Source organism: Cornus florida, unplaced genomic scaffold (assembly GCF_030987335.1).
Source record: "Cornus florida cultivar Cherokee Brave unplaced genomic scaffold, ASM3098733v1 CherokeeBrave_3.0.0_Hap2_Chr11, whole genome shotgun sequence".
Taxonomy (NCBI): domain Eukaryota; kingdom Viridiplantae; phylum Streptophyta; class Magnoliopsida; order Cornales; family Cornaceae; genus Cornus; species Cornus florida.
Genome location: NW_026775581.1, coordinates 21,528,193 through 21,555,631, shown reverse-complemented (window position 1 = coordinate 21,555,631; position 27,439 = coordinate 21,528,193). Strand labels below are relative to the sequence as shown.

The 27,439-nt window shown below is 35.5% G+C and overlaps 1 protein-coding gene across 1 annotated transcript; it reads right to left on the bottom strand.

Annotated features, from left to right (window-relative positions):
- Positions 1–7,187: 7,187 nt before the first annotated feature.
- LOC132280774 (cytochrome P450 78A5-like) lies at positions 7,188–9,879 on the bottom strand. The gene is made up of 2 exons (XM_059782511.1): positions 8,755–9,879; positions 7,188–7,950 (listed from the first exon to the last, which is right to left on the bottom strand). The coding sequence occupies exons 1-2, from the start codon at positions 9,727–9,729 to the stop codon at positions 7,336–7,338; spliced, it is 1,590 nt and encodes a 529-aa protein (XP_059638494.1). The 5' UTR covers positions 9,730–9,879; the 3' UTR covers positions 7,188–7,335.
- Positions 9,880–27,439: the final 17,560 nt, after the last annotated feature.

The following is a 27,439-nucleotide window of genomic DNA, read 5'->3' as shown; positions in this document are numbered from 1 at the left end:
TTGGAAAGTTAAAAGTACTATTGATGAACCAAGAGGGGGAGGGGGTGAATTGGTTCTTCTTTTATTGACACTTGCATAATTTTTCTGAATCGAAGAATACACCACATCAAGCTTAAGAAATACATAACGCAAGCCAAATGCTTGAAACCCTAATCTGTGATAAGTGTTTGATGAAATTCCTTAACCATAGAGACACCAAGTTTTTAGAAGGAAAATTCCCCTCTCTAGTGGTAAAAAAAAAAAAAAAAAAAAAAAAAAAAGAAAAAAAAAAAAGCCTACACACCCACTATTACTACCCAACAAAACAATCGGACCCTTGACCCGACAATCTAGACGAACAAAATTGATTTAAGAGAAATGGTTGATTAGAACATATCTTCTGTCAATTTGGTTCAAACAATCATGTCATTCTTGTCTTCAGGTTGAACTCTAAAGATGACTCTCATATGAGAATATCAACAAACAAACACCTCGATTACTATCATCAGGTTCACAAATCTTAACAAATACCTCAATCATAAGTATCACGTCAAAATCCCAATAAGAATCCCTATCACAAATATCTTGATAAGATCAGAATACTACACATCCACCTGGACAACAATCAGAATCTAAATCTCTCAAAACTATACTTGACAACACCAAACTAGAACAAAATACCTCAAAATATATACCTTTCTACTCATATCAATCCTTATCACCATTCCATAAAACAACTACCAAGATCACGATCCTTTAACCCAAATCTAGCCATAGCTAGAACAAAAAGACTCCACAAATAACCACATCCAAATGCGATCCTTCGAAATATCTCCTAAGAATCAGTCACATCCAAGACTCCAAAACTCCAACAAATCTCTAAAAGACAACCTTAAAGAAACATCATGCTCAGTCAATGAATCAAATGAATCCTCAATGATACGGACACAAGTCCCCGTAAAGTGACCTAAAATCAAACCCCACTCTCACCGAGCACAACAAACCCACTAGCAACCATGGCTAAAACTCTCTAAAGGAAAAATAAGAAATGAAAACCACCAATCCCAACAAGGACAGTGCCACCAACTCCATCTCTGGAACGAAAGACACAAAGGTCAAAGACTTCACCCCTATATGGAAGTAAGTTGACCAGAATCAATCAAATCCTCACCAAGGACTCGAGACAAAAAAATGGTGATCCCACAGATCAACTAGCCTGTGACCATACACAATGCAAATGAAACAATGAGACTCACCCACTGTGAAGTCCCAAACACTAGCTAAGGAAAACGAGGAAATGCCTTGCTCTCCCAAGAGTGCCAACGACAAACAGGAAAAATGAAAAAAATTTCCCACCTTAGGGAAGTGGACAACCCATGACAAAACAAAATGTGACAACTCCCTCCCGAGGAATCCCACAAGGCAACCCACTACAAAAGCCTGCATGCACACTACGCATAAACGAAATGAACATAACACCTAACCAGTGCTCTCTTGAAATGAACCCAAAAAGGAACCCCGTATAGATACCATATATCACGCGAAAAGGAAATGGTCTCTATATTAGCATGGAAATTCAATACATATAACCAAGGAACGCAATGCCATAAAAATAAATCTACTCATGTAGACAAAATCAATGATAAGAGTAACATGTCCACACGTAGGCACAAAATCATGCTATTAAAGTGAAACAACAACATGGCATCTTAAAGCATATAGACAAGGAATGCTAACGCCATAGAAACCTACCAACTCATACCTTTAGCAAAGGAATCTTTCTAACCAAGTACTGTATTTTTCTTTCACGTCCAAAAGGCTTTGGTGAGAATAAAGATGGAAAAGGTTATTACTTGTGACTACGTACTCATTCTAATTAATATCCCTATTTTTGTTAATAAAACTATATAAGATTTTTATATTTATAATTATAAGATGAAGATTAGATCGAATAATGACAGTCTAATACTTGTTTAATTAGCTTTCTTTTTTATACAGAAGATGGTTTCTGTATAAATTCCTCAAACATTGCAATATATATAGCATAATAATAGAAAGAAAAAAAGAAGTTTTAAGAACGGTGAACACACTGATGAGACACATCACACATGCAAGAGTGTCATAGTGTGGAGAGTTGTCATTTGTATCAAAAGTCTAGTAACTACTACCCCTGCCTCAAAATAAATGTGAGTCACAATTTTCAAGATATTTTGAGATGGAAGGAGTAATATTTTTGTCATCATATTCTTTGATGACCATTATCATAAGAGCAGTGTTTTTCGAGTTGCTATTGTGACTAAATCACTCACAAGAGTGATGAATCCTACCTCTTTCACGTCAGATAGGTCAAAAAAGTATTTTTCTTGTCACGAGAGTACAATAACATTCTAGCACAAGCACCTTGCAACTTAAGAGTGAAGAGGAAGAAGAACCTTTCATAATATATATGCCCCCGCCGCGCCCCACACATCCCCCCCCTCAAAGGGATTATCTCAGAATCTCCGAAGGCAATGGAATAGTAAGCAAAAGATCAACTTGCATGCCACTATTTAAATTTCGGATTTTTCATGACAAAGTTCTTATTCAATTCCATGCCTCCATCACAACAATTTGATTCCAAGTTTGGGCCCTCGAAAGCAAGGGCGGCGCAGACTATACTCTCGTCATTATAGGATCATAAGAACAATTAAAACATACTAGACTGTATTTCTACATGCAGAGAGATTGTTTTTTCCTTTTAAACATGTGACTTTCTCATTGCTACTGACCAACTTTATTTTCTTTAATTTGTATAATTGTTTTACTTAAGATACATCAATTTTCTCTTCAATTTTTTATAAAAATCTTGCTTAAAATATAATAAAATAAAAAATTATCAATCAATATAAAGTCTTTACATCTATTATTTTGTTCAAAAACATTCTTTTATCTTATCATTTTTTAACTTGATTCTGTCTCCATTATTGCAAAACGCCTATATTGATTGTAAATAAATACGGCTTTGTAACAGGCATAATTTCTTCGTTTTAAATCTAAATGGGGTCATTCTTGAGCCTTGAATATCCACTCTAACTTCGTTAAAAACATAAGTTGATTGGTGGTGCTAATAAAAAGTAGGGTTGAGTGAAAAAAAAAATAGAAAAAAGAAAAACCTGGACTATATTACTCTTTTACAAATAATTCTTTAAAAATATTAATTTGTTGTAATTAAGAACAAATTCATCACAAAAAATTATTTTAAATTATTTTATTACATTTTTTATTATTTAAATATTAATTATACTATTTTTCCTTAATTGGAACTGACTTTATAGCTATAGCTCTATAGGGTGGTACAGAGCTCTCGTTTATGGTGTGGCTTGCATGCTTTTGGTAAATATGCATATGTATAAGCAGGTATGTCAGTTGATCAGACCAGTCGGTGTTTGTGACGTGGGTAGGTGGGTGCAAAAAAGAAGTAGTAGTAGTAAATTCTGTTGAATATTTTAATTGGATAGAACCATATTCCACAACAAATCATTGGTTGATTTGATAACGTAATAAGTAAAAACAATAAAATATATTCCCTCACCAACCACAAGTAGTTGTTTTGTCGACTTATATTGGGTTGAGTGCAAAAAATCTTTCCTGCGTTCGTGCAGAATTAGTCTATATATTTTAAAAATGTACGTATTAATTCATAAAATTTTAAAAATATATAAATAAATCCTTTTGACCACCTTTTAACAAAAACTAAATATAAAAATCTTATTTTACCCTTTTGATATCCATTTTATCCCTCACCATATATGCATATTAACCCCCCTAAGCCCATACCCATTTCCACCCCTCTTTCTCTGTCTCTCTCTCTCGGTTATGAGATATATATATATATATATATATATATATATATATATATATATATATATATCTTTTTGTGTGAATATATATAAAATATATATAATAGTCAACTATAAAGATTAAGAAGATAGTTTATGAGAGAAGCCAAAAAATAGAAGTATTTCAATTTGGCTACAACTCTTTGAAAATAACAAAAGTTCATATAAAAAATATATATATTTAATCGTCAACTAACTATTAAGAGTGTGTGTGTGTGTGTGTGTGTGTATATATATATATATATCAATTCCTTAGCTCTTCTGAATTGGGAGTACGAGATATGAATGAGGCAATTGAGAGACAGACCTTGGAAAGATCGACTTTAGGGAATCTCTTGACGATTTCAAGGACTCTCCCGATGACCTCTTCTTTGTCGAGATGATCGTCGCCGTGAGACGACATAGATCGGACGTTGCGGCATAGGCTCAGCTTCGATCCATTTAGGGTTAGGGTTTGAGCAACATGGACTCGAATGTTACGAAGTACAGCTGCTCTCAAAGCTGACTCCATCCCTCTCCTCTCCTCTCCTCTTTCCCTCTCTCTCTTCCAAAGAGTAATAGTAAATTAGACCACTGTGATTGCCATTTGTTCTATTAAACTCTTGCCATGGAGTCCAACCATTAGATACTTAAAATGAGTGTTTGATGCTCCAACTTCTGCCACTGCGACATTGTGAACGACGACGGTGAAGACCCCATCCGTGCGGCCATTGTTGTCATCGAGTAGAGTGTGTGTGTGTATGTGTGTGTGTATATATATATATATATATAACACCCAAAAAAACTATAAAACATAAACTATATAAAATAGTTAGGGAATGTTTGGTTTTAGTTTTAATTATATTCAGGTTTAGGTTATCCCTATTTTATATAATTTGAGATTTATTTTATTCTTTTGCCAAACAAACACAATTTTACTCAAATTTAGACAAAAGAATCATTTTACATGGTCGGTATTTATAATCATTAATTTATTCAACTGAAGTGAGGGTATTATCGTCATTTTACATCATATAATTTGAAGTTTATTTTATCCTTTTGCCAAATAAACACAATTTTACTCAAATTTAGACAAAAGAGTCATTTTACATGGTCGGTATTTATAATCATTAATTTATTCAACTGAAGTGACCTTGGAAGGATCGACTTTAGGGAATCTCTTGACGATTTCAAGGACTCTCCTGATGACCTCTTCTTTGTCGAGATGATCGTCGCCGTGAGAGGACATAGATCGGACGTTGCTGCACAGGCTCAGCTTCGATCCATTTAAGGTTAGGGTTTGAGCAACATGGACTCGAATGTTGCGAAGTATAGCTGCTCTCAAAGCCGACTCCATCCCTCTCCTCTCCTCTCCTCTCCTCTCTCTCTCTCTCTCTCTCTTCCGAAGAGTAATAGTAAATTAGACCACCGTGATTGCCATTTGCTCTATTAAACTCTTGCCATGGAGTCCAACCATTAGATACTTAAAATGAGTGCGTGATGCTCCAACTTCTGCCACTGCGACATTGTGAATGACGATGGTGAAGACCTCATCCCTGCGGACATTGTTGTCATCGAGCAGAGTGTGTGTGTGTGTGTGTGTGTATATATATATATATATATATAAAACATCCAAAAAAACTATAAAACACAAATTATATAAAATAGTTAGGGAATGTTTGGTTTTAATTTTAATTATATTTAGGTTTAGGTTATCCCTATTTTATATAATTTGAGGTTTATTTTATCCTTTTACCAAACAAACACAATTTTACTCAAATTTAGACAAAAGAGTCATTTTACATAATCAGTATTTATAATCATTAATTTATTCAACTGAAGTGAAGGTATTATCGTCATTTTATATCATATCGGGATTTATTTGCATTAAATTGATAATATAGAAAGATTTTTAATCACAGGTGAATCAATATGCAATAGTAAAAGAAGATTTTTTTACACTTCGCCCACTTATATTACTATTGCAAGAGTGGATATGTGATTGATATGGCAAGATAAAAACAACTTTACGTTGCTAATCAAATATTTTATTAATACTTTTTGTCAGTCAAATTAGGCAGCGTCATTTGAAGCATGAATTGTGGCTTAGAAATTGTGATTGGCCCTTCACCCTATCCGAATTCTATTTAGATTCATACATTTTTTATTTACACTTAAATGGCAAAAAGTCAATAAATTTCATGTGGATTGAAAAGACATGCTCAATTAACGAGGATTGAAAACATGCTCGATTGAAAACATCCACATAAATTTAATGTGGATTGGAAAGACATGCTCCATAGATTTAACATCAAAAGATATGCTCAATTAATGTGGATTGAAAACATTGCAATCAATAAATATATATATATATATGTACATTAAAACCGTGTCAAGATGTTAAACTTATTCCCATTTTCCATTGTGATAATAAAATAATTGTAAAAGATTTAAAATCAACCAAAAAAAAAAAAAAGTGACCCTGATCCATTGAATCACGACTATATCTCCTATTCTGATACTAAAATTCGATAGCGAATAACAACTCAAGAAGTAAGAAGTTGTTTGGTAGTGGTTGATTTCTTGATTTTGTAACAGGCATAACTTTTTCGTTTTAAATTTAAATGAGGTCATTTTTGAGCTTAAATTTAAGAATTTTGAGTCAGATTTTCAATGATACCAATTCTAATCTCATATTCCAATCTTACTGAGAAATATTCATGTTTTAGTGAGATAATATCGAAAAATCACTTAAACCAAGAAGAGACATTTTTGGAAAATCATAAAAAAAAGTCCTTGTAAAATTTGATTCCAAGTTTGGGCCCTCGAAAATAAGGGCGGCGCAAACTACTAGACTCTCATCGTTGCAGGATGATAAGAACAATTAAAGATCATAAGAACAATTAAAACATACTAAACTTTAAACACGTGACTTTCTCATTGCAAGTGACCAACTTTATTTTCTTTTGTATAATTGTTTTACTTTAAGATACATCAATTTTCTCTTCAATTTTTATAAAAATCTTGCTTAATTAAAATATAATAAAATAAAAAATTATCAATCAATATAAAGTTCTATTATTTTGTTCAAAAACATTCTTTTATCTTATTATTTTTTAACTTGATTCTGTCTCCATTATTGCAGAACACCTGTGATGATCGTAAATAAATGCGACTTACTCGTGATAGGGAATTCAATAGTCAGAAATTGATAACATAATGATAACGGCACAAAAATGAGCATACAAACTGCTATTGCTTTATTTATGTATGGAACACTAAAGGTGTGTACCAATGCATAAAGCTTCCATATCTGTGCAAAAACATGAATCTTAATCCTCCAGTCAGACCAAAACCAAACCAGTTCATTAAACAAAATCACCAAAGAGTTTGTCCCCAATATCACTACTACTTCGACAACCTAAAACAGCAAATAGTTCAATATATAGATTAGCATATGTGACCACCCCATGTAAATTTCCAAAACGCAGAAACCCCACTATTCAAACTTTCCAGGAACCCTAGCAACAGCTTTGCAAACCAAGGGGTGCTTCATCTCCATGGAGAGTTTGAGGCACTCAGACAAGTCCACACCATTATCAGAAGCACACCATTTCAAGTTCTGAAGCAACTGGGCTAACCAAAGCTGAACAGTTGCTAGGCCCATGGCTTTACCGGGACAGACCCTCCTCCCAGCGCCGAAAGGAGCCAACCTGAGATCAGACCCCATAATGGGAACCTCCTCCTCCACGAACCTCTCTGGTTTGAACTCATTTGGCTCCGACCACACCTGCTCGTCGTGAGTAATGGCCCACATGTTTACCATAGCAGTGGTGCCAGCCGGAATGAAGTGCTGGCCGACATGGGTGTTGTGGATGGCGAGCCGAGCCCAGGACAGTAATGGTCCTGGTGGGTGCATTCGCAGTGTTTCCTTCACTATGGCACTGAGATAGGGAAGGTGAGGAAGGTCAGAATCGGATACTGCTCGGGAGGTTCCAACCACAGTGTCAATTTCAGATTGGGCTTTGGCTTGGATTCCAGGGTGTAAAACCATTCTTGCAAGTATCCACTCTAGGAGTATTGCCACTGTATCAGTCCCCCTAAAGATCATTTCCTGCAAAAATACAGAAACCTCCATTCACCCATAGTACATTTGTATATTTGACGATAAAACATGTACAGAGTAGTATTAGGAAGATAATGGCTCAATTTCTGAAAACAGGTCTTAAGAACTCAGAAAACAACTTTTGTGCAGCCCTAAAGTAAGTTTTTTTTTTATGATATAAATGTATAAAACAGTAAAAGCATCACACAGTAAAAGCATCACGAACAAAATGAGAAAGGATAAGAAAATATCATTCTTATCATCAAGCAAAAAAGAGAGAAATCATTCAGATTCTCTATATCTTTGGAACCCAGATAAAGAGAACAGAACAGATTCAATTCAAGCATCAGGTTACAACACTATGAGGTACAATGGTAACACAAAAAACAAAATAGAATTAAAGATGATCAGCAACAATCTAATAAATTCATAGAATCCCATCAAGTAAGGTCAAAATAATTCTAATAATGATAAGGAAAGGAACAAAGTATAGAAGTGCACAAGTTCTGTTTTCTAACATTAGTTTTCATGGTTATGTTTTCTCAAAATAGTTGGAAAACTGAAAAAATAGTAAACGTTTGAAAATTCATTTATTTGAAATTCTCATTGAGGTAAAAAAGAATGCATAATTTAGGAGAATATCTATTGTATTGTCGGAAAATTGTTACTCTATATATTTTTTTAGAGTCATTGAAATCTGTTTTAAGGAACTGAGGCAAATAAATTAAATCATCATCATAAGCACAATAAAAAGCAACACAATTCACAAACTAAAAATTAAAGGTTGAAAAGCAAGGGTAGTAAAAAAATTACCCAAAGAACTGCAACCATGTCAGAGTCATTGAGTCTGTTCTCCATTTCTAAATCAAGCAAGACATCAACAAAATCAGCAGAGCTCTCATCAACACCACAACCATTTTCAACCCTCTTCATCCTATGCTCTTCAATGATCTTCCCAACAAAAACATTCACCTTAGCAACCAAATCTTTGCATCTCTTTCTCACTCCCTGCAAATCCAACCAGCCCAGAAGAGGAAAATGGTCACTCCAGTTGAAAATACCAAGCAATTCATACCCTTCGCTCACTAAACCCTCCAGTTCACACCCACCACCAACACCACCAAACTCATAACTCCTTCCAAACACACTCATCATCACATTGTTCAGAGACCCAAAATGCAAAACTCTCTTTATATCAATCTCTCCATTTCTCTCCATCAAATCCATGATTTCACCAACCATTTTGATCCCAATATTTTGCCGAAACTCCCCAAAACAGCCGATTCTCTTGGGACTGAACAAATGGGTCGCAGAAATTCTCCTCAAATTCCTCCAATACACACCATATGGAGCGAAACCCATTGCTCTGTGGAAGAGAAGCTCGTAGGCAGACTCTTTAATGGGTCGATCGGCGAAAGCCGAGCTGTTGAGAATGTCTTTGGCGGTCTCGGGTTCGCTTGAAATGATGAAACGGGTGAACCCAATCGAGAACGCCATTAACGGTACGGCCTTAAAACTCTGAGCGAGCTTTGCCAGGACTCTGTGAGTCAAAGAGCCAGTGAAAGCGAAGACCAGACCTAGAAGAGGAAGACCAGAGGGTCCTGGAATGGATGTTTTAGGCTGGCCTCTGATTCCAACCTTGGAGAGAGCCCAAGCGAGTCCACCAGGTGATAAACAGAAAGCAAACGAAGCAACAAAGAGGAGAACACAGACAAACAGCTCGAAACTGAGTACTGAGGAGGAATACCCTGTCTGAGGAATGCAGAGAGAATAAAATTCGGATGACATTTTGGGCTGTTTTAGAGAGAGAAAGAGGGTAGTTCAGAAATGGATGGAACCAGTGCGGAATTCTAACGGAAAATAGAACAACGGAGGAGAGAGAAAGAGAGTGTGTGTGGAATAGGAAGCGCCGAAGTGGCTGGCAAGAGTGAGCAGACGAAGAGCGTGAGAAGGCGGTTAAATAAGGATTGCTTCTCTATTGAAATTACATTTCTACCCCTAAATAACGACGGCGTTTCCATTTTTTCCATTTTTCTAGCAAGCATGTTGTGGCACCTTAAAATAACTGTTATAATTTTTTTTTATAAAGTTTATACGTTTTTAGTGTGAAAAAACGTGTACAAGCCAACCAATCAAATTGCTCATATTCAAATAATTCTCTACAAAATTAAAATATTTAAAATAAATTTTGCAAATTAATTAAATGGACGTCTGAAAAAAATAAATAAATAAATGGACTGACGGTTCACTCTGACCCAAAGAAAAAAAAAAAAAAAATTAGGTACAAAGATCAAATTATGCATAACAGCCAATTGTGACCGTTCTAATTAATCAAAAGAAGAAAAAAGATTTAGAAAATTAACTAAAGCGTGTGATGTTGTGAAATAATCTTGATATGGAATTTCCACCTTCTAATTCCATAATTGTTCTGTTTTAGCTACTCTGTGCCTTATTATAATTTTTCTAAACTTTCTTTTTTCATACCTTAAAAATGTCATTGCAGTTTTTAATAATGTCATCACAACAAAATTCATAAAATTAATAAAAATAAATTTCCTTCTCTACCGGCTGGGACATAGGAAAATTATAAATCATAGCATATCCAGTGTATATGATAGACGATCGTATTGATTATTTATATGGGTTTAATTTTTTTACAAATATAAACTTAGAAGAAATTTTAAGTACTCTATTAATTGGTATTAATGCCGGTAAAGAGTGGGATTGTTGTGCTATTGTATTTTTTTTTTCTTAATTTAAAAAAGTAAAAATTAGCTTGTTGATGCATAATTACTTGGAAAAGATGTAAAGAATGATGTGCTATCTTGGCATAAAGATGGAAGCCAGCAAATGCCATTAGTAAGAGAGCCAAATGAGTCAAAAACAAAAACATATACAATGTGCTCAATGCATCGACTACATTATAATTATTCATGTGAATTTATGTGTATGCACAACACAAACAATTACGATGTGTCCGATGCACATTGTACATTTTTTCGTCAATTGGATTACTTCAACCCTTTTCTCTTTTTTCATTTTTCTTTTTTTCCACTATCACTTATTACAGTATATAAAATTAAAATCTAAGACTCAGCTTAGCATGGAATTAACTTTTGTTTTAGTGACAGCAAGTTTGAAGATGAAAGAAAGGTAAGCATTGGAGTTAGGTCTAATCAATACTACGTTAGTGGGAGAATCAATACTATGTTAGCAGGTGTAATTTGACATTTACATGTAATTTGTTATACATATTTTGTGGCCTGTACTTTTCTTTTTCTTTTTCTTTTTTTCTTGTTTTTTTCACCAATTGTGGCCTGTACTCCAGCCATTTAACAAGTGGAATAAGCGAATAAAATATTTTTTTACAAGTTCCTCCCTTCCCTTCTCTTACAAAATTATTGACTTAATTGTTCTAATTTTTAAATTTATGGCGGATTTAGTACTCCTAATCACAACAATAAACCTTCGTCATAACAATTTGATTCAAACAAAAACTTCACTGCTACATAAATGCAAAGAAGAATTCCATTGAACTAAGAGAGCCCCCTCCATATATAGATGACATTGTCGGACTGAAAAGTAGTGAAATATAAAATAACCAATATCAAATACCATATAAGCAAACAAATTAACAACAACTACTTTGGAAAATATATTATATACTACTAGTAATGTACAACAAAAGTTAATTATAGTGCATTAAACTTCCGAGACTGCAGGAAAGAGCAAGTTGTCAACCCTTCCACCAAACACAGTCTAACCAACTACACATCTTACATGCAAGAGTGTCATAGTGTCAAGAGTTGTCATTTGTATCACAAGTCTAGTAATTACTATCTCTACCTCAAAATAAATGCGAGTCACAATTTCCAAAATATTTTGAGATGGAGGGAGTGATATTTTTGTCACTATATTCTTTGATGACCATTATCATAAGAGCAGTGTTTTCACGACGAATAGGTCCAAAAAGTATTTTTGTCTTGTCATGAGAGTACGGTACCATTCTAGCATAAGCATCTTGCAACTTAAGAGTGAAGAGGAAGAAGAACCTTTCATAATAGGTCCCCCCCTGCTCAAAACAAATAAGGGATTATCTTAGAATCTCCGAAGGCGATGGAACAGTAAGCCAAAAGATCAACTTGCATGCCACTATTTAAATTTCAGATTTTTCATAACAAAGTTCTTATTCAATTCCATGCCTCCATCATAACAATTTGATTCCAAGTTTGGGCCCTCGAAAACAAGGGCGGCGCAGACTATTAGGCCATCATCAAAATTTTTTTTTTTTTAGTTGAACAGGTAAGCTTTTATAAATAAAGGAAAAAAATTGTACAACATCCAAGAAACTGAACTATAGCTAGCTGTTACAAGGTCACCATGGACCCTAGCAAACCAGTATACCAAACTAATTTGGTAGCAACAGAAGACCAAACTAACACATAGGAGCTAAAGAAGTATACAATAGAAAATCACAAAGATGGAACCAGTGCCGCCATGCTCTATGTCATAGCCCCAATACTGTAATCATCTGTAACCTCAAAGAAAGAACCAGGACTACCCATGAGCAAAAGCACAGCCCTGCTGGAAAAGTGCTTGGAGGTCCCTCATCGATCCAATTCTCCTTAAGTCTTCACCTCTGCTTAACTTTAGTGAGGCAACTCTTGCTCTAACACATCTCTTGATTGCTCTGATGAGAAGGTGTGGATGGGAGGACTTGTTCCTAAAAGCCCTTGAGTTTTTTTTCCTGCCAAATGAAGTATATTGCAGTTGAAAGAAACAGCTTGTGTGTAATGAAATTCCCTTGATTCCATGACTTAGAGCACTATTCAATGAGGTCTGAACAGCAACTTGGCATAACATAAAACCCTGTTACATTCTAGATGAAGTCCTAAATGACACAGCTATATCTGCATTTGAAGAACAAATGGTCCAATGACTCCCAATCAGCTAGAAAAAGAAAGCAGACATTGGTTTTATGCTTGTGTCTCATAGGCTTTGAGTCCAATGTGTAAAGCCTGTTCCAGATAGCTATCTAAACAATATGTCCATGCTTTGGGATATAATGCTTAAACCAAATGATGTGATGCCTTGCAAATAACATTAATGGAGGGGTGAAGTAATCCATAGTGAGTCTATGTGAGTAGCCCATTAGGGCTCTTGGTAACCATTGGATCAGGTCTGGTATTGATGATGGATTATCTGTACTATGGAGCTAGGATATGAAAGATCGAGATTGGAAGAATGGAATGTGTTGAAGGGATGTTGGGATTGCCCACTGAGAGTTGGAAATTAGGTTATCAACTTTGACTTGATAGTCCAGTTGAAGAATTTCCAATTCAGTAAGGCCTAATTGAGCTGAGATATGGCTATTTGGGAGCTAATAATCCAGCTATAAGTTTGTAGATAAACCTGAACCAACCTTGCGCCTTATAAAACCCCTTGTCATCCCCTTTAGTTTAAGAAGTCTTCTCCAAAATCCAGAGCTCAAAGTTGAAGGCTTGACAGTCCAAACACACTTAGGCTTTATGAGGTATCTATAAACCCAAGCAACCCATAGTGAATCCTTCATAACACAAAGCTTCCATATAAGTTTGAGACTTGATCTTCTGTTTGTCATCTCCAAGCTAGGAAATCCCAATCCACCATTAGCTTTTGGTCTATAAATGGCTGTCCATGCAACCTTAGCTCCCCTCTCTTTTAATTCAACTCTAGACCAGTGGAAACTTCTAATAACTTGATTGATTTGGTCAATGACTTTTTGTGGCAAAATGAAGTCTTGAGTCCAATTGGCCTGAATAGAGTAAAGAATGGACTTAATCAACACTACTTTTCCAGCATATGATGAAAACCTTGAAGACTACATAGTGATTCTTTTTGTAATTCAGTGCACCAGTGTTTGACAATCTGTTGCATTGATGGCTAATAGTGATAAAGGTAATCCCAGGTAGGTAATTGGCAAATTCACAACATCAAACTGAAGAAGAGAGATGATATTTGCCCTTGTGTGTACAACCACCCCAGCAAAGGAGCCTAAAAGATCCATAACCTCACCCTAGCCCGAAATCAACAAATCCCTCTTGATACCGAGAGTCCAAAACCATCAATCCCGTAAAAAACCCACAAAGCACTAAGGCTACAACAAAAGATTCACCTCACAAGAGCCTAACTGAAAATTGTCTCTCCTCCTATCCCAAAACCAATGCTAGGTTAATAACAACCTATATTACCATAAAATCGGGAGAGCAATCACAACCAAACCTTAAGGAAATGTGCCTAAGAAACAACCTAATCCATCCACCATCACATTATGTGCCTAACTCACCATGCATCTCGTTCTCAACTCATGAAACCTACAACCAATCCCATGTCATGCCAAGTATGCAACAAAAATCATGCATATGCATGTCCAAATCTAGCATACATCACATGACATGCTCATTACTTTAAATCAAATCATGCTTGACTAATAGCATACACACTTAGCACATAAACAAAGCAACTAGCATGCTCCTTTAGAATGCATCTAATAATGCATGAAATCCGAAAATGAGAAGCTCACATGTTTATTTCACATCCCACTAATCTGTCTAAGTCAATGACACAATGAGCACTAAGAAATTGATTAATATATATGTAAGTCAGTAATCAAATTCAAGTGCTCATGACCCTATGCAACTCACCAAATGAATACACAGATAAAATCCCACATGACAAAACACATAAGCACTTAAATCATGTTAAGTCATATAATGAAAACATTAAACACTTTTTTTTTTTTTTTTTTTTGTTCCTAGTTGGGACTCACACACTGCCTCCACTGAGGTTTGAACACTTGACCTCCCTTTGAGAAGTAGGAGTCTTGTACCGCTAGGCCACAGGCCTATTGGTAAAACATTAAACACTTAAGCATATAAAATGCCAAGTCAATATGAAGCATGAAAAAAACCTAAACCCGTCATCCATGGTTTTTGAACTCGAACGCTCTGATACCACTTATAACAGCCTAATTTTTCATAACCCGGAGCATTAACGAGTAACCCGAATACTCGATCTGATCGATAACGAGTCCTAAATGCAGAAAAGGAAACGAAGAAAGAAATCACTAGAGGCAAATACCACCTCTAAGATAATAAGAGAACCTCAAATGAGTTAGCAAGACCTTACACGAAAATGAATGTGGAAGCGAAGAATAACGAATGATAATCATTCCAAGAATGAGAAAACAAGGGAGTGAAATAGTTCAGGTCAAATCGACACATAAGACATCATACAAGGTCTCAAACACGTAAACATCTATATAATGTATCCCTAAGTGCTATAGTTCAAGTGAGAAGGGTCAAAAATGAACTGGGAAACAAATAACAAAAGAAGAAGGAAGAAGTAGAAATCAGTCGACGGGTGAGATCCGCACATCGACCAATTAAGCCGATTCAGTCAACGTGTAGGTATCTCATGTCGATCGAAACCTGGACTCGCCCCTAAAAAGTGTACTTCCTAAGAAAAATGAGATACCGGTCTACGTAAAGTGACCAGGTTTCGACCGGTTCTCTGCTGTCAGCAGCTCCAAGGTGTAGAAAACTACAAAAATAGATCTCGGTCACTCTCTTGTATGTCCAATGCTAAAATATGATGGAAAAATGTCCCTCTAAGATGTCTAAACATGGCAAGGACATCGTAAACCCAAACGTGTGTGAAACATACGTTAAGTTTACATTTGAAATAAAATCTATACATTTAAAATAAAATGGCTCTAAGGCCTCAAGTTACATTTCTTCCATGTCTCGAATATAATCATACATTGTAATTGAAATGATCTTAACTCAAATATATATAACTCATTTTACATTATCTAAGAATAGCCACCTTATATAATGGAAACTAAAGTACATAATTTCCTAAATACATCATTTAAATTCATACATCAATTATACTATAAAGACATTAAAAAGGAAACAACGCCTTTAAGAGCTTGCTTCAACCTGAAAGGGGAATCAACGAAGAGGTGAGCTCACATGGCTCAGTAGATCAATGCTAGGTACATACACGCGCTATATTTCTGTGGTTCCACAAGTTAAGTCCGTGTAAACAATGCAACGGACATGGTCCCTGACGTCTAATTTTCGGGAAAGTCCTAAAGCTATCATCCTAAGCTAGCATTAGTAATTAAGCATGAAATATACGAAATGGAACTCTAAATGAAACATGTACGAATCATATCATTTCTAGTAATTAAATATAATAAATAGGATACGAATATAACAAATAGTTATTACACATGAATCCCAACTTATAATCAAAACAGGACTAGAGGAGAATACATAAACCAAGTCGTAACTATGCAAGTGTATCAACTTAAATAATAGATCTCAAAATCATCAAAGTGTGGGATAAAACAATGAAATACGCACCCCAAGCACACGGACATTGCATAAACGGAAAAAGCCGCCGGTAAACAATCGTAGTGTTTTTCAAGCTATTAACCCGTAGGGAACCACTCAAGTGGCCACTAGTTTAGGGAGCCCAAGCTCACCCATGAGATCTAAACCATCATAAGATACTATGTACCAAAAGATAACTAAAATACACCTCACAAGCGCACCAAAGCTCACACATCTTATACAAATCATACCCTAGAGTCCAATGCTATAATGGCATACTCAACAATACAATGACAACAATTAGAGCATGATATAGTCACAATTATGCCCATTTTCTCAATTAAGCAATATATGAACAATAAATCCCATTTTATCTTCTATAAATATTATATCAATACACGTGTGTTAGGCAACCTAGAACCACATCCCCGAATATAATATACATACACAATGACATCCACATAGCCACAAATGCAATATAACAAGCACACCAACAATGGTATCTCACAAAATCAACTAAGCAACTTAAACATTATTTAATATCGCAATATAGTTTTCAAAAACCATCCTAAGCATACATTCTCTAATGACATACTTGAATCATCATAAAATAGCATTTTTAATCCGCATAAACAATTCTAACTATACGCACACACACATATGCATATAAAACCTGATACTAACTCCCAAAACTCAAATAAAGAGTAGCCTTATGTACGTAACAAATCCCTACCTCAACGAGATGAAAATCTCAAAATTCCAAAAGCGAAAGTGCTCCAATCAAGTTGCCATTCCGAGTGCACAACAAGGAAGGCAAGAGGAGCAAAAAAATGCCTTTTACGACCGCCTTTGAATCCAAACTTGAACTCGGCCCTAAATACTCAAAATACTTGGAATCGAAAACAAAAAGGTGGGTTTTGCTCCCCATGGTGTCCCCGTCATATCTCTCTTCTATGGCGATGCAAGAATCTCGACAAAAATGGATCAAAATGGACAAAACCTCAAGAACACTAAAAGAAATAAATAAAAGAAAAAGAAAGGAAAAAGAATAATAAATGGGAGGGGGGCTGCTATCAGCTGATCCCTCTCTCTCTCATCCAATATACGTATATATATTTGTATACAAAAGGCAAAATATCTCTTGTGGACCCCATAAAAGCAAAAATTACAAAAGGCTCAAAAATTAGAAAATATTTAGAAAATAATAACGCAGACAACTGATAAGTATACAAAACCTATTATTTTATGCACCAAAATAAGCTTTTAATTAGACTTTTATATTATTTAAATATTCTTATATATTTGTTTTGTATTTTGTAGGTATTAATGCATGAATGAGAAGAAAAGAAACAAAAATGGAAAATAAGTGAAAAAGATAAATGAGGAGAGAGAAAGAAGAAAAGAAAAGAAGAAAATAAAAAAAAACAAAAGTCAATTGCAACAAGAGAAATAATGTGCACGTGAAGAAAGAAGAAAAGAGGAGAGAGAAAGAAGAAAAGAAGAGAAGAAAAGAAAAAGTGAAGAAGTGGTTGAAATAGAGTAAGGAAGAAAATGTGAAGAAGTGGTTGATATGTGAAGTGGTCAGAAAGGTGGCGTGAGGAAATGAAGAAGCAATTTGGGAAAAGCTATCATCACAGCCTACAAGTGGGTTGCTTCCTTTGGCTATAAATTGTACACTTCGGAGGCAAAGTTAAATAGTTAGAGATAGAGCTAGATAGAGTGCCAAGTTATAGTTTTTGATAGTTTATTTCTTTGTGTAATTTTCTTTAAAGCTTTCTTTAATTTAATACAAGTTATTTTCACAAGTTTCATGCTCATTTAATTTCAAGCAAGTCAGTTCCATTTACATGCTTTCATTTCTTGTTGATTATCAGTTAAGTGTTTAATGTTTTATAGTTATAATTTCATTTTCATAGTTCGGGACAAATCTCAAAATATCAAGGGCTTTCCCTCAAAAAAATAAATAAATAAATATCGTGTGCTCTTTGGTGTCCATTTTGTATGCCCAACTGGTTGAGAGTTAACAAACGATTAATCCGTTGTTCTAGTGATCCTTCAATCTTTGCTTTAGAGAAAGCATCATTACTTTCTTCCAAATCCAATTATTCTCCAATGGATCTACCATTTGCACCACCAGTTCCACCAGTTGTTCCATCAGTTCCACCACTTATTCCACCAACACAACCGGTTGTCCCACCTGCTCCTAGAACTTTGAATGACTATTTTGCTCTTATCATAGCCATTCCACCCAATTGTATTGTTCTTCCTCCAGTCGGGCCTTAATTTGAGATTAGAGCCCATATCATTAATATGTTGCCTAAATTCCATGGATTTGAAAGTGAACAACCTTATGTCCATTTGGGGAAGTTCCTAACCATTTACACTACTTTCAAAAATCAGCATTTAGATAATGAGGGTGTTAAATTGCATCTATTTCCCCTGTCCTTAGATGATAAAGCTTCTTCATGGTTCAACTCTCTTCCTCCAAACTCCATTAGAACATGGGATGAACTTGTTAAACAATTCATGAACAAGTTTTATCCAATGTAAAAAACTGAGTTAATGAGAGATGCCATAAGCACTTTCAAAGGGAAAAATGAAGCACAATTCCATCAAACTTGGGAGCGTTTTCATGATTTTCTTCTCAAATGCCCATATTATGGCTTTGAGAAAACACAATTGGTTCATTCTTTCTATAATAGGGCTTTTTCCTACTAACCGAACCATGATTGAGTCAATGCACCAAGGAAAGTTCAAATCCCAAACTCCTGAAGAAGCTTATGCTTTCTTAGAAGAACTTGTTGAGAATGCCCAAAGTTGGAATTGGAACCGTTGTGATGATGAATTCTTTAAGAATGATCCCTCCAAAAGAACTTCCAATCCTTTTGAGATCAAACTCGAACCTGAATTCAAATCAGTGATGCAAAGTCTAGCAGAATGAGTCAAAGATTTGAATAAAAAATTTGATGCCTTTGCTCTCATGTCAACAATTGCAAAATGCAATGTCTATCAAGTTCATCTCATCCCACTGAGGCTTATCCAATCTACTGTACATCTGAACCTTCAGATGCACAAGTTTGTGCCTTTAATACCTATAGGAAACCGACGGCTAATTCTTTTAGTCAGACTTATCATCTCGATACAAGAAACCATCCAAATTTTTCGTGGCGACAAAATTTGCCTCCACAAAACTTAGGTGGTCCTCCCGATTTCCAAGGTAATCCTAATAGGCCAGCATAACCTCAAGGTCCTCTTGTCCCTCCAGGATATTTTCCTAGGAACAATCAGTTCAATCAAAATAGAAAACTTGCAATTGATAGAATGAGTAATTATGTTGCTCCTGCCCCACAGCACCACCGTGCTACCAATTATGAGAACACTCTGAAAATGCTTACCCTTAATCTTGATCAATCTAACAAGCAATCAGATCAAAGAATTCAAAAGTTAGAGAGTCACTTTGACCTCTTAACTCAGAGTCAACTCCAATTTCCACAATCTATCCGTAGTCAGTTAACTCAACTTAATTCTGCACTGTCTGAAAGACAAAAGGGTACCTTGCCTAGCCAACCTGAAATTAATCCAAGAGGTAAAGAAGTGAATCACATTGGAACTTCTCCTCCCACTGACCAATCAAATAATCAAGTGAACTCCATCTTAACCATTTGGTCAGGGAAGAAAGTCAATAATCAAGTTGAGCTACCCACCCAAGCTACAAGTGCACTATCCAAGTCTAGTGCACCAGACCCACCCAACACTAAAGAGGACCAAGGTTCCGAATCTGATCCAATCCATCTTCAGTCTTATGTTCCCCCCGCCCCATTTCTTTCTCGACTAGTCAACAATAAGAAGGAGTCACAATACAGTGAGATCTTAGATATTTTTCAAAATCTTTAGATCAATATTCCATTTCTCACTGCTATTAAACAAGTTCCTTCTTATGAAAAGTTCATCAAAGATTTAGTCAAAAGGAAAACCAACATCCCAAAAGAAGCTTTCATAGCCTAAAATTGTTCTTCTTTCCTACAAAATCAAGCTGTGGTTAAACATAAAGACCCTGGGAGTCCAATTGTCATTTGTAGGATTAGAGAAATGTTTGCTGACCATGCTTTATTAGATCTCGGTGCTAGTGTGAATTTGTTACCATATTCAGTTTATTTGAAGCTAGGCTTGAATAGTTTGAAGAAAATTGATGTTAGGACCCAATTAGCTGATCGTTCTGTCAAAATTCCAAGGGGTATAATTGAAGATGTGATAGTGAAAATAGCTGATTTCTATTACTCGGTTGATTTCGTTGTTCTAGATACCCAACCTACCCAAGGTACGCAAATTCCTATCATCTTAGGTCGACCATTCTTAGCTACCGCTAATGCTGTGATCAATTGTCAAAATGGTAGTATGACTTTAACCTTTGGAAACATGAAATTAGAAGTCAATGTGTTTAATTTGATAAAGCAACCCCTTGACTTAGATTCCATTGAAGAAATTTGTCTCATTGAGTCATTAGCCGCTCACACCTTTGAGAACTCTTACCCTGAGGATCCACTCCAACAGTGTCTAGCACATTTTTGTGATGAGTTTGATACGGATAGTTATATTGGTGAGGTCAATACTTTACTCGATTCCACTCCAATCTTTAAACCACCGAAGATTAGGTTTGAACCATCATCTGTTCCAGTTACCACTGCTCTTGAAACTAAGAAGAAGCTACCCAATGTTAAACTAAAGACTCTACCTGAGACTTTAAAGTACTCTTACCTAGGTGAGTCTGACACTTTTCTCATGGTAATTGCTTCGGACTTGACTACCAATCAGGAAACCCAGCTTCTTAAGGTTCTTAGGGAAAACCGTGCAGCCATAGGGTGGTCCATTAATGATATTTGCGGCATTAGTCCTTTAGTGGTTCAACATCGTATTCATTTAGATAACGATGCAAAAACCTATAGGTAGCCCCAAAGGAGACTTAAGCCTAATTTAAAGGAAGTTGTTCGTGTTGAAATTATTAAACTTCTTGATGCCGGTATCATCTATCCCATTTCTGATAGTCAATTGGTAAGCCCCATTCATGTTGTCCCTAAAAAATCAGGCATCACTGTCATATCCAATAGCCATAATGAATTGGTTCCTACTCGTGTCCAAACTGGATGGCGAGTTTGCATTGATTATCGAAAGCTCAATACTGTCACTCGAAGGATTATTTCCCTTTGCCTTTTATTGATCAAATGTTAGAAAGATTAGCTGGCTAATCCTTCTATTGCTTCTTACATGGTTACTCTGGGTATAATCAAATCCCTATCTACGTTGATGACTAAGATAAGACCACTTTCACCTATCCATTTGGCACATTTGCCTATCGTCGCATGCCTTTTGGTTTATGCAATGCACCTGTTACATTTCAGCGGTGTATGATGAGTATTTTCAGTGACATGGTTGAAAAGTTTCTTGAAATCTTCATGGATGACTTCTCTGTCTTTGGTTCATCATTTGAGCAATGCCTTCACCATCTTACTCTTGTTCTTCAGCGTTGTCATGACACTAACTTGGTTTTTAACTGGAAAAAGTGTTATTTCATGGTTAAAAAAGGAATTGTCCTTGGTCATGAGGTAGATCAATCCAAAGTTGACCTTATCTCGAGTTTACCCATTCCCAAAACTATTCGGGATATTAGAGCTTTCTTAGGTCATGCTGGTTTTTACCGTCGTTTCATTAAAGATTTCAGCAAGATAACAAGACCTCTCATCCATCTGTTAGGGAAAGATATACCTTTTGAGTTTACCAATCCCTGTCACTCTACTTTTGAACAATTAAAGTCAACTCTCACCACTGCACCCATCATCGGTTCGCCAGACTGGAACTTACCCTTTGAAATCATGTGTGATGTATCAGACTATACAGTAGAAGCTGTCTTAGGTTAAAAGGTTGAGAAAGCATGACATATCATCTATTATGCTAGCAAAACTCTGAATGATGACCAAATCAACTGCTCCACCACGGAGAAAGAATTGTTAGCAGTCGTGTTTTCCTTTGACAAATTTCGCTCCTATTTGATCGGTTCCAAGGTTATCATCTATACCGATCATGCTGCCTTAAGACATCATTTGTCCAAAGTAGACGCCAAACCTCGGTTGATCTGTTGGATCCTACTTCTTCAAGAGTTTGACCTTGAGATTCGTGATAAGAAAGGCTCCGATAATGTGGTAGCCGATCATTTGTCTCGTCTTGTTATTGAATTCATTACTGAATCCATTCCAATCTTGGATGCTTTTCCGAATGAACAATTATTTGCAATAACTCATGCCCCATGGTATGCTGATATTGTCAAATTACATTATGACAAGTCAAATTCCTTCAACTTGGTCCAAACAGGAGAAAGATAAATTCCTAGCTAAGGTTATGGAATATTTTTGGGATGACCCCTACTTGTTCAAATATTGTCCTGATCAAATCATTCGTAAGTGTGTCCCTAAGATAGACTAGGAGTCTGTCATTTCCTTCTATCATGATCAGGCCTGTGGTGGCCATTTTAGCTTTAAAAGAACCGCTGCAAAAATCTTGCAGTCAGGATTTTATTGGCCCACCCTTTTCAAGGATACCCACACCTACTGTTTGGCTTATCATAGATGCCAATTGTTAGGTAAGATTATCAAGCGTAATGAATGGCCCCAATAACCCATTCTAGTTGTTGAAATTTTTTATATTTGGGGTATTGATTTCATGGGACCCTTTCCTTCCTCATATGGATGTCTTTACATCCTTCTGGCTGTTGATTATGTGTCCAAATGGGTAGAAGCCTTAGCCACCAAGACAGTCGACCATCGAGTTGTGGTGCGTTTCTTCAAAGACTTAATTTTACCTAGGTTTAGTACACCTCGAGCCATTATAAGTGATAATGGTTCACATTTTTGCAATAAAGTCTTTGGAAGTTTATTGTTCAAATATGGTATCACTCACAAAGTGGCCTTGCTATATCACCCACAAACCAATGGTTAGGCTGAGGTATCCAATAGGGAAATCAAGCAAATACTGGAAAAAACAGTTAATCCTATATGGAAAGACTGGACCTCTGGCTTCAGGATGCTTTATCGGCATACCGAACTGCTTGCAAGACCCCTATAGGAATGTCCCCATACCGTTTGGTTTATGGCAAAGCTTGTCATTTGCTTGTAGAGCTAGAACACCGCGCTTATTGGGCCATTAAGGCCATGAATTTCAACTCTGATAAAAGCCGGTAAACATAGGAAACTCCAGCTTGATAAGTTGGAAGAAATTCGAAATGATGCCTATGAGAGTTCCAAAATATATAAAGCCAAAACAAAGTTAGAACATGACAAGCACATTCTTTGAAAGGATTTCTGCCTTGGACAAAAGGTTCTTTTGTATAACTCCCGTCTTCAATTGTTTCCCGGGAAGTTACGGTCATGTTGGTCCGGCCCATACTTTGTCAAACACGTGGCAAGTCACAGTGCAATTGAGGTACAAGACCCCACGACTGGGAAATTGTTTAAAGTTAATGCTCATCGCTTAAAGCCTTTCCTTGAGCTCGAGTCTCATGAAATTGAGGACATTCTCCTCATCGATCCTGTCTATTCGGATTGATCTCTTTAGGGGTATTATTCCCCTTGCGTCTGGCTGAAGACGTTAAACTTAACGCTCCTAGGAGGCAACTCAATTCCTTGTTTCTATTTCTTTAGCTATGCTTCTATTTTGTTTGAGGGTACAATCTGTCATAATTTCAGAACACTTGGTCTCTCTTTTGCAATGACTATCTGTAGGGATTGTACTTCAGAAGCACCAAATCAATTGAGGTAATTCGTTCCAATTTTTCTTTTTATCTCCAGTAGTACATTTTATATTTCATTCACCACTTTTCAGTGCTCTATTTTTCAAACACTAGGGACAATGTTTTATTTTGTTTGGGGGTAGGACAGATTTATCAAAACATGTACCTCTTTTGAAAATCTTTTCACAAAAAAAAAATAATAAAATAATAAAATAAAATTATTCCTGCTTTTCTACTTTGTGAAAGGTAAGAGATGTCATTATTCTAGATTGAGATTAAGCTTGTTATTAAGGTGATATAACGATAGACATTATACCATGAGAATTTAGAAGTAGAAATATTTTTGCACAAAGTCGCAGCTTGAAAGAAAGAAGTGAATAATCTCCCAAGAATCTAGAATCACTGGAGACTTAAAATCATGTGAGCTTTTGTGTTTTTCATCTTTTTAGAGAGCTTTACGCTAACTCTGAGTCACAAGATGGATTAAATTTCTTGGATAGCGCCATAAAACTTTGTTGTTAGTCTCATAATCCTTCTTCTTGGTAGATCATTGAGAATGAAATCACATCGAGTTAAAAGAAATATAAGTCTTCTAGTTTACTATGTACTATCATACCTTCATTACCTTTTGTAATCTTGTTATTTTTCTGAGAAATGTTAGGGATGACTGTATGTAAAAGAAAAAGGGATCAAGAAGTCATTCATATCCTCTTCAAAAAAAATGAAAAAAATAAAAAATAAAAAAAGAAGAAGAAGAAAATGAAAAAGAAGAGTAAAATATCGCTTTCAAGTATTTTGAAGACCCCTCATTCTCAGAAACATTTTTATACAAATTGAGCTCAATAATATTTTTAGAAAAGGTATGATAGTGCATAATAAATGAATAGGCGTTATGGTAGTGACTCGACATTCTCTCAAAAGTGATCAACATTCCTGTCATGAAATTCTTCTATTATATCTATCGGTCCTTTAAATAATTAGTATGTGAACTTGATTTTACTTTGAAAACAGAGTTCCTACTCACATACATTTGAGAGATACAATTAGCCAAATCCTCGAGAAATGTTCTTTTAAAGAGATATTTATTATGAGATTTGAAGTCAAAATATAGTTTTCTAAAGACTTGGGAATTTCATCACTTAGATTTGAAAATTGATTTTTGCCGACTTTGCACACACACACTCTCTGCTTCTAGGTTGTTAATGAGTGACCTTTCTTGTAATATTTGTTTTTATAACACTTTAGTAGCTCGTTGTATATAAAGAACTTGATATTTTCATCTCTGAAACTTTTCATTTTGTAGATATGCAGGAAAATTCTTTGAAAGTTTGTGGGTACCTTCACTGGAAACCTTTACGAGGCTATAACTTGTCCACTCGGGGTAACCTAGTGGTTTAAGGCCTTATTGCATATGGTAAATGCAATCGAAAGTAGCCTGCGAAAGTGGCACATCTTTTTGTGAATAAAAGTAATATTATTTGTGAATTTATCTATTTTTGCCTTTCTTTGCTAAAGGACTAGCAAAAGCTTGTTTAGGGGTAATTTGATAAGTACACAAAACCTATTATTTTATGCACAAAAATAAGCTTTTAATTAGACTTTTATATTAATTAAATATTCTTATATGTTTGTTTTGTGTTTTGTAGGTATTAATGCATGAATGAGAAGAAAAGAAACAAAAATGAAAAATAAGTGAAGAAGAGAAATGAGGAGAGAGAAAGAAAAAAAATAAAAGAAGAAAATAAAAAAAACAAAAGTCAATTGCAATAAGAGAAATAATGTGCACGTGAAGAAAGAAGAAAAGAGGAGAGAGAAAGAAGAAAAAAAGAAAAGAAAAGAAAAAGTGAAGAAGTGGTTGAAATAGAGTTAGAAAGAAAATGTGAAGAAGTGGTTGATATGTGAAGTGGTCAGAAAGGTGGCGTGAGGAAATGAAGAAGCAGTTTGGGAAAAGCCATTATCACAGCCTACAAGTAGGTTGCTTCCTTTGGCTATAAATTGTATACTTCGGAGACAAAGTTAGATAGTTAGAGATAGAGCTAGATAGAGTGCCAAGTTATAGTTTTTGATAATTTATTTCTTTGTATAATTTTCTTTAAAGCTTTCTTTAATTTAATACAAGTTATTTTCACAAGTTTCATGCTCATTTAATTTCAAGCAAGTCAGTTCCATTTACATGCTTTCATTTCTTGTTAATTCTCAGTTAAGTGTTTAATGTTTTATAGTTGTAATTTCATTTTCATAGTTCGGGACAAATCTCAAAATCAATGTTTTTAAATCTCTTGTTCGGAAATAAAAACTCACTTGAATGCGTGGTTCGACCCTACTTACCATTAGACATTTTTAGTTAAATGGTTGTAAGTATTTTATGTTGATATGGAGTGTATTTGATAACGACAAGTTCATAAATACACGCCTATCAAGGGCCCAGAATAAAATATGATGTCCAAAATATCTCAAATTAAATATATAGGTACAATATATCCTCAAAACAATAAATGCAAAGTGTCGAAAAAAATTTCTGAACACTTGACCCAGGTTCGGTCCCGCTTGACTCGAAACCTAAAAATGATGAAAAAAGAAAATAATGAAAATTGAAAAGGGGACAAGTCCTTGCACACCCCCCTCTTGGTTCATTAATTGGTATTAGAGTTTTGGTCTGCCAATTGAGGTTTTAACTAACCTGCAGAAGATCTTGAGTAATGGATGAAGGTCAAGTTACTAACAAAGCACCTAGTTTTGATGGTTCTAATTATGATTCATGGTATACTAGGATGGAAGTCTTTCTGATGTCACAGTCATATGATGTATGACATACCACCATTGTTGGTATTGTTGTTCTTAATCCAAACAATCCCTCAGTTGATGATAAGGCTTGGAAAATGAGGGAAGAGCAAAGCATGCACTTTTTTGTGCTCTCAAGCAACAAGAGTTCACAATGATAAAAAAATGCAAAACAGCTAAGCAAATGTGAGACTCTCTCAAATGCCTTTTCACAAGCACATTGATATCACGTACCACTTTCTCAGAGATAAGGTTCAAAAAGGGGAATGAAATATGGGACTCTCTCAAACAGCTAAGGTTTTTTCCAATTGAGAGAGTTTTCCTTGTAAATGCCTTTTGTACTTATGGTTGCTTAACAAGTTGTTTTAAACCTACTGTATTGCTTCCATTGATATTGACCAAGCTAAGGAGAAGAAGTTTATACAAGAACCCCCCCTCTCGGTTCATCACATTCCAACTTATCATGCCATCTTTCATGTTTGGCATGTTAGAACAAAGTATGCACACTCATTCCTATAAAACGTCAAGGGTTAAATTTTCAACTAGGAAGTACGGATAC

Excerpts from the sequence above, each read along its gene's own strand:
- LOC132280774 (XM_059782511.1), bottom strand. The coding sequence starts at position 9,729 with ATGTCATCCGAATTTTATTCTCTCTGCATTCCTCAGACAGGGTATTCC. Across the intron at positions 7,951-8,754 it reads ACATGGTTGCAGTTCTTTGG|GAAATGATCTTTAGGGGGAC; the intron begins GTAATTTTTTTA and ends GTATTTTTGCAG.